Raw genomic sequence first — 19,762 nt, 5'->3', positions numbered from 1 at the left:
AACAAAATAGAAGCTCAATAATATCCTGCTGAGAAGGAGATTGGCTAATTCAAGAAGGAACAAAGTTATCCAGCAAAAATTACGCATAACTTCCTACAAGATGAAAATTACAGTATAATTAATCAGCACAAATTATCTTTAGATACAACTAAAATTTATGAGCCGCTCATAAAGACTGAAAAATGTCCAGACATTTTACTGGTACCATATTAATAGCACTCAAGAGAAATAGCAATAAAACAGCAGTCAAATTAACCTCACGTGGAAAAATTGCTTTCAAAAAACTAAAGTTTGTTCAAATAACAACTTCTCACTCCACTTTAAAGATGCTTGGAAAGAAATCGCTCCTCACCCCTACTCACTTTTTCAATCCCTTTACTACTCCATCGTGAATAAAATCGCTATTCTATTTTGTTTAACTTATCACTGACTTGAACAATCCAAAAAAAGAGTGGAAAGATCTTAAAAATGCAGCAACCCAATACTATGCAATTACTTAAGATCCAAAAAAGGCAACAAACTAATGCAAATACTTTGCACTGTAAAAAAGACAGCACAAAAATACAATCGAAATACTTGAGTGCAAAATGTGGTAAAACGAAACAATTTTTATTCAAAGAAGTAAAAAACAAAATAGGAGCTCAATAATATCCGGCTGAGAAGAGGAGGTTGGCTATTTCAAAAAGGAACAAAGTTATCCAGCAAAAACTACGAACAACTTTCTACAAGCGTGGAATTAGAGTATAATTAATCAGCACAAATTATTTTTAGAAACAACTAATATTTATGAGCCGCTCCAAAAGACTGAAAAATGTCCCCCATGAATTCGGAAACTTTTTCTTGTATCATAAATAGCACTCACGAGAAATGGCACTAAAAACAGCAGTCAAACTCCCTCACGCGAAAAAATTGGTTTAAAAAAACTAAAATTTGTTCAAATACCAACTTCTCACTCCACTTTAGAGATGCTTGGAAAGAAATCACTCCTCACACCTATTCGTTTTTTCGCTCCCTTTACTACTCCATCGTGAATAAAATCGCATTTCTATTTTGTTTAACTTATCACTGACTTGAACAATCCAAAAAAAGAGTGGAAAGATCTTAAAAATGCAGCAACCCAATACTATGCAATTACTTAAGATCCAAAAAAGGCAACAAACTAATGCAAATACTTTGCACTGTAAAAAAGACAGCACAAAAATACAATCGAACTACTTGAGTGCAAAATGTGGTAAAACGAAACAGATTTTTATTCAAAGAAGTAAAAAACAAAATAAGAGCTCAATAATATCCGGCTGAGAAGGAGATTGGCTAATTCAAGAAGGAACAAGCTATCCAGCAAAAATTACGCATAACTTTCTACAAGCTGAAAATTACAGTATAATGAATCAGCACAAGTTATTTTTAGAAACAACTAATATTTATGAGCCGCTCAAAAAGACTGAAAAATGTCCCCAAAACGTCCAGAAATTTTACTGGCATCATATTAATAGCACTCAAGACAAATAGCACTAAAACAGCAGTCAAATAAACCTCACGTGAAAAATTGCTTTCAAAAATATAAAATTTGTTCAAATCCCAACTTCTCACCTCACTTTAGAGAGATGCTTGGAAAGAAATCACTCCTCACACCTGCTCGTTTTTTCGCTCCTTTACTACTCCATCGTGAATAAAATCGCTATTCTATTTGGCTTAACTTCTTACTGACGTGAACAAACCGAAAAAAGGGTGAAACGATCTTAAAAATGCAGCAATCCATTACTATGCAATTACTAAAGATCCAAAAAAGGCAACAAAATAATGCAAATACTTTGGAGTGTAAAAAAGACAGCACACAAATACAATCAAAATAGAGTGCAAAATGTGGTAAAAAGAAACAGATTTTTATTCAAAGAAGTAAAAAACAAAATATGAGCTCAATAAAATCCGGCTGAGAAGTAGATTGGCTAATTCAAGAAGGAACAAAGTTATCCAGCAAAAATTACGCATAACTTTCTACAAGATGAAAATTACAGTATAATTAATCAGCACAAATTATCTTTAGATACAACTAAAATTTATGAGCCGCTCATAAAGACTGAAAAATGTCCAGACATTTTACTGGTACCATATTAATAGCACTCAAGAGAAATAGCAATAAAACAGCAGTCAAATTAACCTCACGTGGAAAAATTGCTTTCAAAAAACTAAAATTTGTTCAAATAACAACTTCTCACTCCACTTTAAAGATGCTTGGAAAGAAATCACTCCTCACCCCTACTCGCCTTTCGCTCCCTTCACTACTCCATCGTGAATAAAATCGCTATTCTATTTTGTTTAACTTCTCTCTGACTTGAACAAACCAAAAAAGAGTGAAAAGATCTTAAAAATGCAGCAACCCAATACTATGCAATTACTTAAAATCCAAAAAAGGCAACACACTAATGCAAATACTTTGCACTGTAAAAAAGACAGCACACAAATACAATCGAAGTTTTTATTCAAAGAAGTAAAAAACAAAATAGGCGCTCAATAATATCCGGCTGAGAAGAGGAGGTTGGCTATTTCAAAAAGGAACAAAGTTATCCAGCAAAAACTACGAACAACTTTCTACAAGCGTGGAATTAGAGTATAATTAATCAGCACAAATTATTTTTAGAAACAACTAAAATATATGAGCCGCTCAAAAAGAATGAAAAATGTCCCCAAAACGTCCAGAAATTTTACTGGCATCATATTAATAGCACTCAAGACAAATAGCACTAAAACAGCAGTCAAATAAACCTCACGTGAAAAATTGCTTTCAAAAAACTAAAATTTGTTCAAATGCCCAACTTCTCACCTCACTTTAGAGAGATGCTTGGAAAGAAATCACTCCTCACACCTGCTCGTTTTTTCGCTCCCTTTACTACTCCATCGTGAATAAAATCGCTATTCTATTTGGCTTAACTTCTTACTGACGTGAACAAACCGAAAAAAGGGTGAAATGATCTTAAAAATGCAGCAATCCATTACTATGCAATTACTTAAGATCCAAAAAAGGCAACACACTAATGCAAACACTTTGGACTGTAAAAAAGACAGAACACCGATACAATCAAAATACTTGAGTGCAAAAGGTGGTAAAACGAAACAGATTTTTATTCGAAAAGGTAAAAAAAATCAAAACAAAATAGGAGCTCACTAATAGCCGGCTGAGAAGAGGTTGGCTATCAAAAATAGGAACAAAGAGTTATCCAGCAAAAATTACGCATAACTTTTTACAAGCGTGAAATTAAAGTATTATTAATCAGCACAAATTATTTTTAGATACACAACTGCATATTTATGAGCCGCTCAAAAAGACCGTGGAAATTGTCCCCGAAAAAGTCTAACTTTTTGTTGTGTCATTAATAGCACTCAAGAGAAATCGCACTAAAAACAGCAGTCAAATTGCCACATGAATAAATGCTTTCAAAAAACTAAAATTTGTTGAAACACCAACTTCTCAGTCCACTTTAGAGATGCCTGGAAAGACATAACTCCTCACACCTACTAGTTTTTTTGCTCCCTTTACCACTCCATCGTCAAGAAAATCGGAATTCTATTTTGATTACCTTCTTACTGACGTAAAAACACCAAAAAAGGTGAAAAGATCTCAAACAGGCAGCACATCAATACTATGCAATTACTTTTGATTCAAAAAAGCCACCCCAACAGTGCAAATACTTTGGACTGTAAAAACGGCAGCACACCAATACAATCAAAATAATTGAGTGCAAAATGGGGTAAAACGAAACAAATTTTTATTCAAAGAAGTAAAAAAACAAAATATGAGCTCAATAATATCCGGCTGAGAAGGAGATTGGCTAATTCAAGAAGGAACAAAGTTATCCAGCAAAAATTACGCATAACTTTCTACAAGATGAAAATTACAGTATAATTAATCAGCACAAATTATATTTAGATACAACTAAAATTTATGAGCCGCTCATAAAGACTGAAAAATGTCCAGACATTTTACTGGTATCATATTAATAGCACTCAAGAGAAATAGCACTAAAACAGCAGTCAAATTAACCTCACGTTGAAAAATTGCTTTCAAAAAACTAAAATTTGTTCAAATAACAACTTCTCACTCCACTTTAAAGATGCTTGGAAAGAAATCACTCCTCACCCCTACTCGCCTTTCGCTCCCTTTACTACTCCATCGTGAATAAAATCGCTATTCTATTTGGCTTAACTTCTTACTGACGTGAACAAACCGAAAAAAGGGTGAAATGATCTTAAAAATGCAGCAATCCATTACTATGCAATTACTTAAGATCCAAAAAAGGCAACACGCTAATGCAAACACTTTGGACTGTAAAAAAGACAGAACACCAATACAATCAAAATACTTGAGTGCAAAAGGTGGTAAAACGAAACAGATTTTTATTCGAAAAGGTAAAAAAAAAATCAAAACAAAATAGGAGCTCACTAATAGCCGGCTGGGAAGAGGTTGGCTATCAAAAATAGGAACAAAGAGTTATCCAGCAAAAATTACGCATAACTTTTTACAAGCGTGAAATTAAAGTATTATTAATCAGCACAAATTACTTTTAGATACACAACTGCATATTTATGAGCCGCTCAAAAAGACCGTGGAAATTGTCCCCGAAAAAGTTTAACTTTTTGTTGTGTCATTAATAGCACTCAAGAGAAATCGCACTAAAAACAGCAGTCAAATTGCCACATGAATAAATGCTTTCAAAAAACTAAAATTTGTTGAAATACCAACTTCTCAGTCCACTTTAGAGATGCCCGGAAAGACATAACTCCTCACACCTACTAGTTTTTTTGCTCCCTTTACCACTCCATCGTGAAGAAAATCGGAATTCTATTTTGATTACCTTCTTACTGACGAAAAAACACCAAAAAAGGTGAAAAGATTTCAAACAGGCAGCACATAATACTATGCAATTACTTTTGATTCAAAAAAGCCACCACAACAGTGCAAATACTTTGGACTGTAAAAACGGCAGCACACCAATACAATCAAAATAATTGAGTGCAAAATGGGGTAAAACGAAACAAATTTTTATTCAAAGAAGTAAAAAACAAAATAGGCGCTCAATAATATCCGGCTGAGAAGAATGGCTAATTCAAGAAGGAACAAAGTTATCCAGCAAAAATTACGCATAACTTTCTACAAGCTGAAAATTACAGTATAATTAATCAGCACAAATTATTTTTAGAAACAACTAATATATATGAGCCGCTCAAACAGACTGAAAAATGTCCCCAAAACGTCCAGAAATTTTACTGGCATCTTATTAATAGCACTCAAGACAAATAGCACTAAAACAGCAGTCAAAAAAACCTCACGTGAAAAATTGCTTTCAAAAAACTAAATTTGTTCAAATCCCAACTTCTCACCTCACTTTAGAGAGACGCTTGGAAAGAAATCACTCCTCACACCTGCTCGTTTTTTCGCTCCCTTTACTACTCCATCGTGAATAAAATCGCTATTCTATTTGGCTTAACTTCTTACTGACGTGAACAAACCGAAAAAAGGGTGAAACGATCTTAAAAATGCAGCAATCCATTACTATGCAATTACTTAAGATCCAAAGAAGGCAACACACTAATGCAAATACTTTGGACTGTAAAAAAGACAGAACACCAATACAATCAAAATACTTGAGTGCAAAAGGTGCTAAAACGAAGCAGATTTTTATTCGAAGAAGTAAAAAAAAAATCAAAACAAAATAGGAGCTCGCTAATAGCCGGCTGAGAAGAGGTTGGCTATCAAAAATAGGAACAAAGAGTTATCCAGCAAAAATTACGCATAACTTTTTACAAGCGTGAAATTAAAGTATTATTAATCAGCACAAATTATTTTTAGATACACAACTGCATATTTATGAGCCGCTCAAAAAGACCGTGGAAATTGTCCCCGAAAAAGTCTAACTTTTTGTTGTGTCATTAATAGCACTCAAGAGAAATCGCACTAAAAACAGCAGTCAAATTGCCACATGAATAAATGCTTTCAAAAAACTAAAATTTGTTGAAATACCAACTTCTCAGTCCACTTTAGAGATGCCTGGAAAGACATAACTCCTCACACCTACTAGTTTTTTCGCTCCCTTTACCACTCCATCGTGAAGAAAATCGGCATTCTATTTTGATTACCTTCTTACTGACGTAAAAACACCAAAAAAGGTGAAAAGATCTCAAACAGGCAGCACATCAATACTATGCAATTACTTTTGATTCAAAAAAGCCACCACAACAGTGCAAAATACTTTGGACTGTAAAAACGGCAGCACACCAATACAATCAAAATAATTGAGTGCAAAATGGGGTAAAACGAAACAAATTTTTATTCGATGAAGTAAAAAAAAATCAAAACAAAATAGGAGCTCACTAATAGCCGGCTGAGAAGAGGTTGGCTATCAAAAATAGGAACAAAGAGTTATCCAGCAAAAATTACGCATAACTTTTTACAAGCGTGAAATTAAAATATTAATAATCAACACAATTTATTTTTAGATACACATCTGCATATTTGAGCCGCTCAAAAAGACTGAAAAATGTTCCCGAAATAGTCTAATAATTTTTTGTGTCATTAATAGCACTCAAGAGAAATCGCACAAAAAACAGCAGTCAAATAAACCTCACGTGAAAAATTGCTTTCAAAGAACTAAAATTTGTTCAAATACCAACTTCTCAGTTCGTTTTAAAGATGCTTGGAAAAAAATTACTCCTACCTACTCGTTTTTTCGCTCCCTTTGCTACTCCATCGTGAATAAAATCGCTTTTAACTTATCACTGACGTGAACAAACCAAACAAACCAAAAATCTGAAACATACCCGGCAGATTGCCGGAAAATAGCCGCCGTTGATTCCAATAAACATGATTGGGATTGAAAGAATAGAAGATATTGAAAAACAAAAGATTTTTGTACAAAAACATTTTTTAAGTCCGATTTATTTTAATGGCATTTCGTAGTTAAACATAACGTACTTCTGTTTCTTATAGAGAGGCTACAGGGGCTACTATCAATACCAATAAGCATTAAAGATGGTAACTAAGACTCATAGGAACGACGTTCAAATAGCGGGCATCTAAAGTTGGACTTTATAGGTTTATCCCGTTTCTACTTCTGACTTCAATTTTTTATACTGACTCTGTTCATTTTGAATTGCTTTGCTGAGCAACTGATGTTCAAAATCACTTTTAGCAGAATGAGAGAAGAGAGAAACTAGCCTAGAGAAGTCAAAAAGATATCACGCAAAATGTTGAAAAAGAGGCAAAATGAGGTAAAGCGAAACATTTTTTTATTCGACGAAGTAAAAAAAATAGGAGCGCTATAATAGCCGGCTGAGAAGATGAGGGCGGCTATTAATAATAGCACTCAAGAGAAATAGCACTATAACAGCAGTCAAAAACCTCACGTGAAAAATTGCTTTCAAAAAACTAAAATTTATTCAAATACCAACTTCTCACTCCACGTTAAAGATATCTGGAAAGATTCACTCCTCACACCTACTCGTTTTTTCGCTCCCTTTACTATTCCATCGTGAAGAAAATCGCCATTCTATTTTTTTAAATTCTCACTGACGTGAAAACACCAAAAAAGGTGAAAAGATCTCAAACACGCAGTACATCAATACTATGCAATTACTTTTGATTCAAAAAAGCCACCACAACAATGCAAATACTTTGGACTGTAGAAAAGGCAGCACACCAATACAATCAAAATAATTGAGTGCAAAATGGGGTAAAACGAAGCAAATTTTTTTTATACGATGAAGTAAAAAAAAACAGAACAAAATAGGAGCTCCATTATAGCCGGCTGAGAAGAGGTTGGCTATTAAAAATAGGAACAGAAAGTTATCCAACAAAAATTACGCATAACTTTTTACAAGCGTGAAATTAAAGTATAAAAAATCAACAAACTATTTTTAGATACACATCTGCATATTTATGTGCCGCTCAAAAAGACTGTGAAAAATGTCCCCGAAAAAGTCGAATTTTTTGTTGTGTCATTAATAGCACTCAAGAGAAATCGCACTAAAAACAGCAGTCAAATTACCTCACGTGAAAAAATGCTTTCAAAAAACTAAAACTTGTTCAAATACCAACTTCTCAGTCCACTTTAAAGATGCTTGGAAAGAAATTACTCCTCACACCTACTCGTTTTTTCGCTCCCTTTACTACTCCATTGTAAATAAAATCGCTTTTCTATTTTGCTTAACTTCTCACTGACATGAACAAACCAAAAAAGGGTGAAAAGATCTTTAAATTACAGCAAACCAATACTATGCAATTACTTAAGTTTAAAAAAGCCACCACAATAATGCAAATACTTTGGACTGTAAAAAAGACAGCACACCAAGACAATCTTATAGATTGAGTGCAAAATGTGTTAAAACTAAACAGATTTTTATTCAAAGAAGTAAAAAACAAAATAGGAGCTCAATAATACCCGGCTGAGAAGAGGAGGTTGGCTATTTCAAGAAGGAACAAAGTTATCCAGCAAAAACTACGAACAACTTTCTACAAGCGTGGAATTAGAGTATAATTAATCAGCACAAATTAATTTTAGAAACAACTAATATTTATGAGCCGCTCAAAAAGACTGAAAAATGTCCCCAAAAAGTCTAGAAATTTTACTGGTAGCATAATAATAGCACTCAAGAGAAAAAGCACTATAACAGCAGTCAAAAAAACCTCACGTGAAAAATTGCTTTCACAAAACTAAAATTTATTCAAATACCAACTTCTCACTCCACTTTAAAGATGCTCGGAAAGACATCACTCCTCACACCTACTTGTTTTTTCGCTCTCTTTACTACTCCATCGTGAAAAAAATCGCCATTCTATTTTGTTTAACTTCTCACAGACGTGAAAAAACCAAAAAAGTGAAAAGATCTCAAACAGGCAGCACATCAATACTATGCAATTATTTTTAATTCAAAACAGCCAAAGCAAAAAAGCAAATACTTTGGACTGTAAAAACGTCAGCACACCGATACAATCAAAATAATTGAGTGCAAAATGGGATAAAACAAAACAGATTTTTATTCGAAGAAGTTAAAAAAATCAAAACCAAATACGAGCTCAATAATAGCTGGCTGAGAAGAGGTTGGCTAATAAGAATAGGAACAGAAAGTTATCCAGCAAAAATTACGCATAACTTTTTACAAGCGTGAAATTAAAGTATTAACAATCAACACAAATTATTTTTAGATACACATCTGCATATTTATGAGCCGCTCAAAAAGACTGTGAAAAATGTCCCCGAAAAAGTCTAATAATTTTTTTTGTTGTATCATTAATAGCACTCAAGAGAAATCGCACTAAAAACAGCAGTCAAATAACCTCACGTAAAAAATTGCTTTCAAAAAACAAAATTTTGTTCAAATACCAAATTCTCAGTCCACTTTAAAGATGCTTGGACAGAAATCACTCCTCACATCTACTCGTTCTTTCACTACCTTTACTACTCCATCGTGAAAAAAAAAACGCCATTCTATTTTGTTTAACTTCTCACTGACGTAAAAAATCCGAAAAAAAGTGAAAAGATCTTAAAAAGACAGCACACCAATACTATGCAGACATTTTTTTTTGAAAAATCATCAGTAGTAATCAGAATGAGGAAAATATCCATAATTTATACTGAAAAATTAGTAGTTAACCCGCAATTTAATTAAGTATATACTAGGCAATTACAACCCAGTTAGGAAATTAAATTTGACCCATTTTTTTTTCCAAAAAACTTTCGTTAAACCAATTTTTAATCAGTTGAACGATGAAGTTTTATTACTTACTTTTTTGTGAGTTTTAATTTGTCGAACTAATTTTTCTACGGAGACACTTGAAACGGGTCATCAACCCAATAGTGGTCTCCCAGTCTCAAATATCAAAATTAGAGTTTGTAAACAGTACGAGACAGATCTAAATTGACAAAAAAAAATCGACACCGCTCAAAAAGCTAGGGGAAAAACATTCAGCGATAAATTAATAAAGCTTGTTAAAATTCATCCCGCAGAAGCCTCTATTAGCGACCTTTACGGCACATATGAGTTCCTTTGACCTTAAACAAATTCAAATTAAACTTAAGTTTTAAAGTGCAAATTAAAAACAATAATTTTAACTGATTTTAACTTTTTACAAGCGTTAAATTAAAGTATTATTATTCAGCACAAAATATTTTTAGATACAAAACTGCATATTTATGAGCCGCTCAAAAAGACTGTGAAAAAAGTCCCCGAAAAAGTCCAGAAATTTTTTTGTAGTATCATTAATAGCACTCAAGAAAAATTGCACTAAAAACAGCAGTAAAATTACCTCACGTGAAAAAAACTATAATTTGTTCAAAAACCAACTTCTCAGCCCACTTTAAAGATGCTTGAAAAGAAATCACTCCTCACATCTACTCGTTCTTTCGCTACCTTTACTACTCCATCGTGAAAAAAAATCGCCATTCTATTTTGTTTAACTTCTCACTGACGTAAAAAATCCGAAAAAAAAGTGAAATGATCTTAAAAAGACAGCACACCAATACTATGCAGACATTTTTTTTTTGAAAAATCATCAGTAGTAATCAGAATGAGGAAAATATACATAATTTATACTGAAAAATTAGTAATTAACTCGAAATTTAATTAAGTATATACTAGGCAATTACGACCCAGTTTGGAAATTAAATTTGACCCATTATTTTCTTTCCAAAAAACTTTCGTTAAACCAATTTTTAATCAGTTGAACGATGAAGTTTTATTACTTACTTTTTTGTGAGTTTTAATTTGTCGAACTAATTTTTCTACGGAGACACTTGAAACGGGTCATCAACCCAATAGTGCTCTCCCAGTCTCAAATATCAAAATTAGAGTTTGTAAACAGTACGAGACAGATCTAAATTGACAAAAAAATCGACACCGCTCAAAAAGCTAGGGGAAAAACATTCAGCGCTAAATTAATAAAGCTTGTTACAATTCATCCCGCAGAAGCCTCTATTAGCGACCTTTACGGCACATATGAGTTCCTTTGACCTTAAACAAATTCAAATTAAACTTAAGTTTTAAAGTGCAAATTAAAAACAATAATTTTAACTGCTTTTAACTTTTTACAAGCGTTAAATTAAAGTATTATTATTCAGCACAAAATATTTTTAGATACAAAACTGCATATTTATGAGCCGCTCAAAGAGACTGTGAAAAAAGTCCCCGAAAAAGTCCAGAAATTTTTTTGTAGTATCATTAATAGCACTCAAGAAAAATTGCACTAAAAACAGCAGTAAAATTACCTCACGTGAAAAAAACTATAATTTGTTCAAAAACCAACTTCTCAGCCCACTTTAAAGATGCTTGAAAAGAAATCACTCCTCACATCTACTCGTTCTTTCGCTACCTTTACTACTCCATCTTGAAAAAAATCGCCATTCTATTTTGTTTAACTTCTCACTGACGTAAAAAATCCGAAAAAAAAGTGAAATGATCTTAAAAAGACAGCACACCAATACTATGCAGACATTTTTTTTGAAAAATCATCAGTAGTAATCAGAATGAGGAAAATATACATAATTTATACTGAAAAATTAGTAATTAACTCGAAATTTAATTAAGTATATACTAGGCAATTACGACCCAGTTTGGAAATTAAATTTGACCCATTATTTTCTTTCCAAAAAACTTTCGTTAAACCAATTTTTAATCAGTTGAACGATGAAGTTTTATTACTTACTTTTTTGTGAGTTTTAATTTGTCGAACTAATTTTTCTACGGAGACACTTGAAACGGGTCATCAACCCAATAGTGCTCTCCCAGTCTCAAATATCAAAATTAGAGTTTGTAAACAGTACGAGACAGATCTAAATTGACAAAAAAATCGACACCGCTCAAAAAGCTAGGGGAAAAACATTCAGCGCTAAATTAATAAAGCTTGTTACAATTCATCCCGCAGAAGCCTCTATTAGCGACCTTTACGGCACATATGAGTTCCTTTGACCTTAAACAAATTCAAATTAAACTTAAGTTTTAAAGTGCAAATTAAAAACAATAATTTTAACTGCTTTTAACTTTTTACAAGCGTTAAATTAAAGTATTATTATTCAGCACAAAATATTTTTAGATACAAAACTGCATATTTATGAGCCGCTCAAAAAGACTGTGAAAAAAGTCCCCGAAAAAGTCCAGAAATTTTTTTGTAGTATCATTAATAGCACTCAAGAAAAATTGCACTAAAAACAGCAGTAAAATTACCTCACGTGAAAAAAACTATAATTTGTTCAAAAACCAACTTCTCAGCCCACTTTAAAGATGCTTGAAAAGAAATCACTCCTCACATCTACTCGTTCTTTCGCTACCTTTACTACTCCATCGTGAAAAAAAATCGCCATTCTATTTTGTTTAACTTCTCACTGACGTAAAAAATCCGAAAAAAAAGTGAAAAGATCTTAAAAAGACAGCACACCAATACTATGCAGACATTTTTTTTTTGAAAAATCATCAGTAGTAATCAGAATGAGGAAAATATCCATAATTTATACTGAAAAATTAGTAATTAACTCGAAATTTAATTAAGTATATACTAGGCAATTACGACCCAGTTTGGAAATTAAATTTGACCCATTATTTTTTTTTCCAAAAAACTTTCGTTAAACCAATTTTTAATCAGTTGAACGATGAAGTTTTATTACTTACTTTTTCGTGAGTTTTAATTTGTCGAACTAATTTTTCTACGGAGACACTTGAAACGGGTCATCAACCCAATAGTGCTCTCCCAGTCTCAAATATCAAAATTAGAGTTTGTAACCAGTACGAAACAGCTACAGATGGAAACAATTAACTACTATTAAAAGCGTCAGACAAGACTAAAATAACTTCTAACAAAGCCGGCAGATTGCCGGAATAGCTGCGAAAGAATAGACATGCGTGCCATAAAATAGAGATAGAAACAGAGACAGATCTAAATTGAAAAAAAATCGACACCGCTCAAAAAGCTAGGTGAAAAACATTCAGCGATAAATTAATAAAGCTTGTTAAAATTCATCCCGCAGAAGCCTCTATTAAGGACCTTTACGGCACATATGAGTTCCTTTGACCTTAAACAAATTCAAATTAAACTTAAGTTTTAAAGTGCAAATTAAAAACAATAATTTTAACTGCTTCTAACTTTGGACAAAACCTCATTGCGATATCAGATTCATTTTCTTAGAATCAAGTATTTAAAACATAGCCGACAGATTGCAGGAATAGCTTCAAAAGAATAGACTTGCGTGCCGTATAATATAGAGAGAAACAGGTACAGATATAAGTTGAAGATATCGAGGCCGCTCAAAAAGCTATTATAAAAATACAGCGATAAATTAATTAAGCTTGTTAAAATGCATTAAACAGAAGCCTTTTCATTAGCGCCCTTTATTAAACACATGAGTTCCTTCGACCTTAAATAAATTACAAATAAACTTAAATTTTAAAGTGCAAAAGTCATTTTATTGAGTGAGCTAAGTCACTTGTGATCAAAATCTAATCACGCAAAATACTTTTGCTAAAGAGAGTGAGAAATGACGTCGTTAGCGAGAGGAAGAAGTCATTCAGAGAATTTGGCTTTTCAGCTTTGCTGTCTGAACAAATTTAAAACGAAAAAGAGCGTCAGACGACGAAACAAAAAAAACATAGCCGGGAGAATTCCGGAAGCGACTTGAAGCGTCAAAACTTCACACCAAAACCGCAGCTGAAGCCGTTAACTTTTGTATTCGACAATAAACTCATCACATCCCCAATTCTGATCTAAAAAGAGGTGAAATTTAAACCACTGTCACCAAGAGAAATAAAATGCAGCAAAAATTTTATACTATTGAGAACGTTTGGTAACGTTAAAAATTAAGAAATAATTAGGACGCACAAAATACTAATAGATTGAAAAACTCACAGGCCTATCAATTACCTTCAAATAAATCATGATTCTAATCTCAAAAAGATTGCGAAAGCAAACCACAGATAAATCTTAGAAAATAAATTAGATTTTTAAAGAAAGAATGCTCAAATTCAAATTTCAGAAAACCACAATTAGATTTCTAATCACTGCATTCAAGACATACAACACATAATTCTTCCTTGTTGTAAATTTTCTAGATATGACTTCATATTAATTCAAAAATTAAATTAATCATAGAAAAGACTTAAGCAACAGAAAAAAACTCAAAAGCGAAAAATCGTTTACTGACAATACCAAGGCCGGGAAAAAATTGATAAAACTAAAAAGTGGAAATTTTGGCAAATTTTGGCAAATGTTTTCAAATTGCGAACCAAAAAAAAGACGAAAATCTAAGAAAAAGCCGAAATCATTCAATTTTTAACAACTGAAAACATCAATATAACGAATATAAATGTAGGTAACAGAACAAAGTTAGAATGATACAAACTAGAATGAGAAGAATATGGACACATTGTAAAGAACACCATAACAAAAAAACTAATTCTCGATTTTCGAAAGTTAAAAATCAAATTTAAAAACCAAGAAAAACGAATACATTTCATTGTACAGTATTCGACACATAGAAAAGACGACGAGCCATCCGAGACAAAGATCCATCTTCCTCAACAGAACAAAAAAGCAGATTCCAAAAATGAGAAACATTGAAACAATTTGCAAAAAAATGGTCAAAAAAACTTTGAATGAAAAAAAATTAACTGTTTTTCCAAAACTTAACGCCTAAAGTGGTTGATTTTTATTGAAACGACATAAAAGTCCCTCATGTTGCAATCTAATTTCTAGTAATTAAGACCAAAATTCGAACAAAAAACAGAAAAATTGAAAAAAAAATACCAAAATTGGATTAGCATATGTACAATTTTATAAAAACAAAATTACATCGAGGTAGAAAGAGGCGTTGAGTATATGAATTACCAAAGTGAAGTTGCCATATGAACTGATTTTTGACAAAAAGACGTCTGAAAGATTCAAAAATGAAGAATTAATGGAAAAAAGGCAAAAATTAACTAAAAACTCAAGAAATATGTGCCAAATTCAAACTTGAAACGCATTTCTAGGCTCTGAAAAACACTGTGGTATCAATTTCCGAGGCTTACATTTCATTATAGTATCGAATCATTTCTACAAAAAATCAAATTACAAGCAAAAAAACTGGGCCACTTAGACGAAAAAACGGCTAAGAACGGTTATCTATATGTGCCATTCAGTCAAAAACTACTTTTCAAAGTCAAAAAGTCATTCACTAAACGCAGTGCATGATGAAAAACTTCTCTCGCTCAGAAAAACTCAGTTCAAACGGCAATTTTTCTCACTTTCGCTTCTAGGTCAAAACAGCGTCTGAACGAGAAACATTAAAACAATTTGAAAAAAAAATGCTGAAAATATGGTAAAAAAATTTAACTAAATTTCAAAATTATCGGCCAAAATGACTTCAATTATTAGCAAAACGAAACAAAAAACACTGATGGTGCTCGTAAATACTTTTTACGGTTAAAAAAATCAAAGTACAAACAAAAAACTTAGAAAACTTTAATAAAAACAGCCAAAATCGGATTAGTGTTTACAATTTTAAAAACAAAAACCTTACGTCAAAAAGAGGCATCAAATTCAGGAATCATGAAAAATACCCTGACATATTTTCTAATTTGGTTAAACAAGTCCGCTCAAGAGCCAAAAATGAAGAAATAAATTCAAAAAAGCCAAAATTGACAAAAAATGAAAAATATGGGCCAATTTTGCACTTAAAACGCATTATTCTGCTATCAGAAAGATTGTGGTAGCAATTTTAGATGGTTGCATATTCATGCCGCATCGATCAAAATTTTTTCTTCCACAAAAACGAAGTTACAAAAAAAGCATTTCGGACAAATGACGAAAACACGGCTAAACACTGTCATCTATATGCGCCAATCTCTCAAAAACTCTTTTCAAAGTCAAAAGGCCATTCACTGAACGCAGCGCATGAACAAAAAACTTCCCTGGCTCAGAAAAAGTTAGTTCATACGGCAGTTTTACTCAATATCACTATTAGGTCAAAACGCCGCCTGAACAAATAGTACTTCCGGTAAAAAAAAACCTTAAGAAAAGCAATACTCCTCTCCGAGTCGTAAAAAACCAAGAGCACCGCAATATAGCTCCACTCTGCTTACAGCTTCGCAGCTATAATAAACTTCATTGGAAAGCAATTAAGGAAAATAATTTTCAGTTCACTTACGAGCTAATCGGACAAAGACCATGATGGGACTTTGAAGAAAAGACACACTTCCAACCCAGACATTGGCCACCTCAGCCCCCTCCGGCAACCTCTTCTCAATGTCAGTCAACTGGGGCACAGAACCCCCATTATGATAGCTTCCACCCAGAGCCATCAGATTCGAGAATACGCTCTGTTTTCTCGCTGGATTTGCTAGTAGAAAACTAACATTTGGGACCACAGCCTGTCCATCAGTAGCCTGAAGTAAATACTCATCATAACAGAGACTGACTAAATGTTCTGTCATGAAATGAAGTGAGATTAGACAGATGTTATCATGCATTCAGAGCTCAAAAGTAATGACCAATAACGAACATGCCTTCCTTCAGAATTTGATAGCCAGAGAGAGTTCAGTGCAAATGACGGAGAAACTGCTCCAAAGCCACTGCTATTTTAGCCGATAATAAACACCTGAGCCAATGAACAGGCAAAAAAGAAAAAGTATAGATCCTTCAACAGTGCACATCTTTTAACAGTACTTCTGCAAGATGAAATAAGTGAATAAAACAATATACACTTCAATTATTGAAAAAAAAAATGTTCAATTCAGGTAGAACTTAGAATTGATCACGCAAAGTGAAAGCATTCCTCCTCCTCTATAAAAACTGAATCTCACGGCAGCTTAGATGCAGCTACAAGAGAATAAGCTAGAAACTATTAAAAAAAACCCAAGTAGAATAACTCAATTACTTAGAAAAAAACTCATAAAAGAATGTTATTAACCTTACGATTTGTAAAACACCAAGCCCTTAAAAGACAACTCCATTTTAATTTATACAATTTATCGTGAGACTGTCCTCGAAAGATTTTAAAATCCAACAGTTCAATGGTCTCTGAGTTTGAACGGATAGTTGACTTCAAGTTGTCCTATTATTGGAAAATAGATGTGACGACTTTCTTGACCTCCACTGGGATTGCGACAGTCAACCGATAAAGAAAATTAATTCTCAAAAACTAATTTTTAAAATTTGTTTATTTTCAATTGACTACTTTGACAGGATGTTATACTTTGGATCTTCAACTCAGATGACCTGCAATTGGAATCAAAAATAAGCGACTAGCGCCGGACGAATTGCTTTTGAACAACTGGCAAGAGGTTGGCTTTATGCTAGAATAGCTACGCTTAGGCACAGTAGCCTCACAGGTTGCGAGCGAGGTGGTGCTCCAAACTTCGTTTTGGAGTTATATCGCCTCTGGGGACCGCTCTAGACTCAAATCCGAAGAATAACTGTAGATGTTAATTGATACCTGCTGAGAAGTTTGCCTCTTTTGTACTTACCACTACTAAATGACGCTATTTTTGGAGTCTTTTCTTTTCCGCGTCAGAAAAAAATCCTTGCAGTCTTACTTGGTGTCAAATTTTGAGTTGTGATAAAAAGTCCAAGTATAGAAAATTTGTCCAAACATAGCCGCAATTGATTCCCGATTGCGACTAAAACAAGCAAACAAAGAAAATGAAAAATGTCACAATTGTCCAAACATTTTTTGTCCAAACATAGCCGCAATTGATTTCCGATTGGGACTAAAACAAGCAAATAAAGAAAATGAAGAAAAATTATTGTTTGCTATAAAACATATCAAAAGTAAATGAGATTTTTATGGGAGTTGGTAGTTAGGTTCAAACCTGTATCTTAATGGAAAAAAGAGAATTAGTATGAATAAAAAAGCACTAAAAGTGGGAACTAAGTCAACAGAACAAAATTCAAGTAAAGGGCATCAAAAACGGAGATTTCTGATTCATCGCGTTTCTTTTTTTCGATTAAGTTGTTTGGCATTGACTTCCGTTCGTTGAAGATAATTTGCTAAAGAACAGTTGTTTAAACGAGCTTTGAGCAGAATAGGCGGACAATTAAATCAGCATAGAGAAGTTAAATAACTTCCTCAAATGTTGGACAAGCGGCAAAACTAGGTACAGAGGGGAGAAAGATGACTGAAAAAAGGAAGAAAAATCATTCAGTTCTGTTTTTTTTCTTACTCGGCATTGCGGCAAAAAGATACCTTCAAAATTTGGGCTATTACAACATAACGCACTACCATCGGAGGAATTGCTTTCGAACAACTAATGGGAGCACATTTCAAATCATGTCAGTAGAGTCAAACAGACAAACAGTCTCACAAGCTGGGAGAAAAACAAAAACATAATCATTGGTAAAAATCTTGAATTTTTATCCTGAAGGCCAAATTTTGATCCATTTCACTTAACCCATTAAACCACGCACAAGGTTTCAGTACCTTCATCAACAGTTACAAAAGCATGAACTAGTGAACCATTTTGTCAACTAAAACTCCTACAAATTACCTTTTCATCTTGCATTCAGGCCTTCCCAGCAACTTCAGCACTTCAAAGACTAACAAACCAGCTGAGAACCTCCAATGAAATTTCTTGTCCACTGAGGTTTACCAGTACATCCCGTTTTGAAATATCAAAGTCATGGAAAGCTGTGTGAAAAATCTTACAAAAAAGAGAGAGCACCAATACAATCCTATTCTCGGATTGTAAAAACATAGGAAAGCAAACTAGCCAGCTCAGAAGATGAGTTACACTAAATATAGCGCTAAAAGTCATATAGATAGTGCGGTAAGTCATGAAAAGATAAAATATTGCTAATATGACGAATGAAAAACAAATAATTGAGCTCCAGACAACGTATTAAGACATAAACCAAGAGTACCGCAATATAACTACGCTGATTCCAGTTTGTGATCTATAAAAAAATTAAAGAGAAGCAGAAAAACTGCTTTTCTCACGGCGTAAAAGTGCAAAATACCTTAAAAATGAACTAAAAAATCAAAACACTTTCAGAACCTATCTGGCAGCTAATATCTGCCACAGCTTCGTAGATCTGAAGTGTCAAAAAAATAAAAATAGGCAAATATACAAAAACGCTGCTGCAAGTAGCTGCTCTCAAATACCCTTCACTTAGAGTGACACACTTGGTTCGCTCCCTGAATTACCTCCTTTATCGCCTTGAATTAAGGTACAGAGAAGTCATTTTGAGAGTGAGGTGTAAAATGTGAGAGAAGACAATCACGCGAAGCTCCACGAAGAGCGGAAAATTGCCTCACCCACGCAATTCAGTCACAATTGCATGCATGAATCAGGAAAAAGCAGCTTTGAAATGATCGTACCGCCATGTGATCGTATCAAACATCTTGACTATGAAATAAAAACATAAACGACTAAACGTCGGAAGAATTACTCTCGAACGACTAGTGGGAGCTCTTATCAATTGCAGCCTGCTTCAGTCGGGCGAGGGGGTAAGGAGGGAGAGGGAACCTAAATGGGACTAAGAAGTTCAATAGTGGGCTTCAAATAACCACAGAGGTTAACATATATCACTATTAAGATTTAAAGTAAAAAATGGCACCAGTTTCTCCGCACTTTTCATCTGACTTTTAGTATAAAATTCTCGCCAATTGAGTTCAGCTGCTTGAAATTGTGATTGAGAGAGAAATTTAGTTCACGTGAAACGCAAAAAGTCAAGGACGTAAAAGTCACTCGAAAAGTCAAAAATTTTCAAGCAAAAATTTTGCATAAAAAACATAGCCAGTAGAATACCGGA

At 33.4% G+C, this 19,762-nt stretch overlaps 1 protein-coding gene across 2 annotated transcripts in view; it reads right to left on the bottom strand.

Moving 5' to 3' along the window:
- The window catches only part of LOC142334580 (band 3 anion transport protein-like), a 261,810-nt gene that overhangs the window by 148,110 nt on the left and 93,938 nt on the right, over positions 1-19,762 (bottom strand). For both annotated transcript variants that reach the window (XM_075382716.1, XM_075382717.1), the window contains one exon: positions 16,161-16,398. In XM_075382716.1, the coding sequence (XP_075238831.1) occupies positions 16,161-16,398 (238 nt within the window). The remainder of the gene's footprint in view (positions 1-16,160; positions 16,399-19,762) is intronic.

Source organism: Convolutriloba macropyga, chromosome 2 (genome assembly GCF_964194025.1).
Source record: "Convolutriloba macropyga chromosome 2, txConMacr16.3, whole genome shotgun sequence".
Taxonomy (NCBI): domain Eukaryota; kingdom Metazoa; phylum Xenacoelomorpha; order Acoela; family Convolutidae; genus Convolutriloba; species Convolutriloba macropyga.
This window is presented reverse-complemented; position numbering and strand designations above follow the sequence as displayed.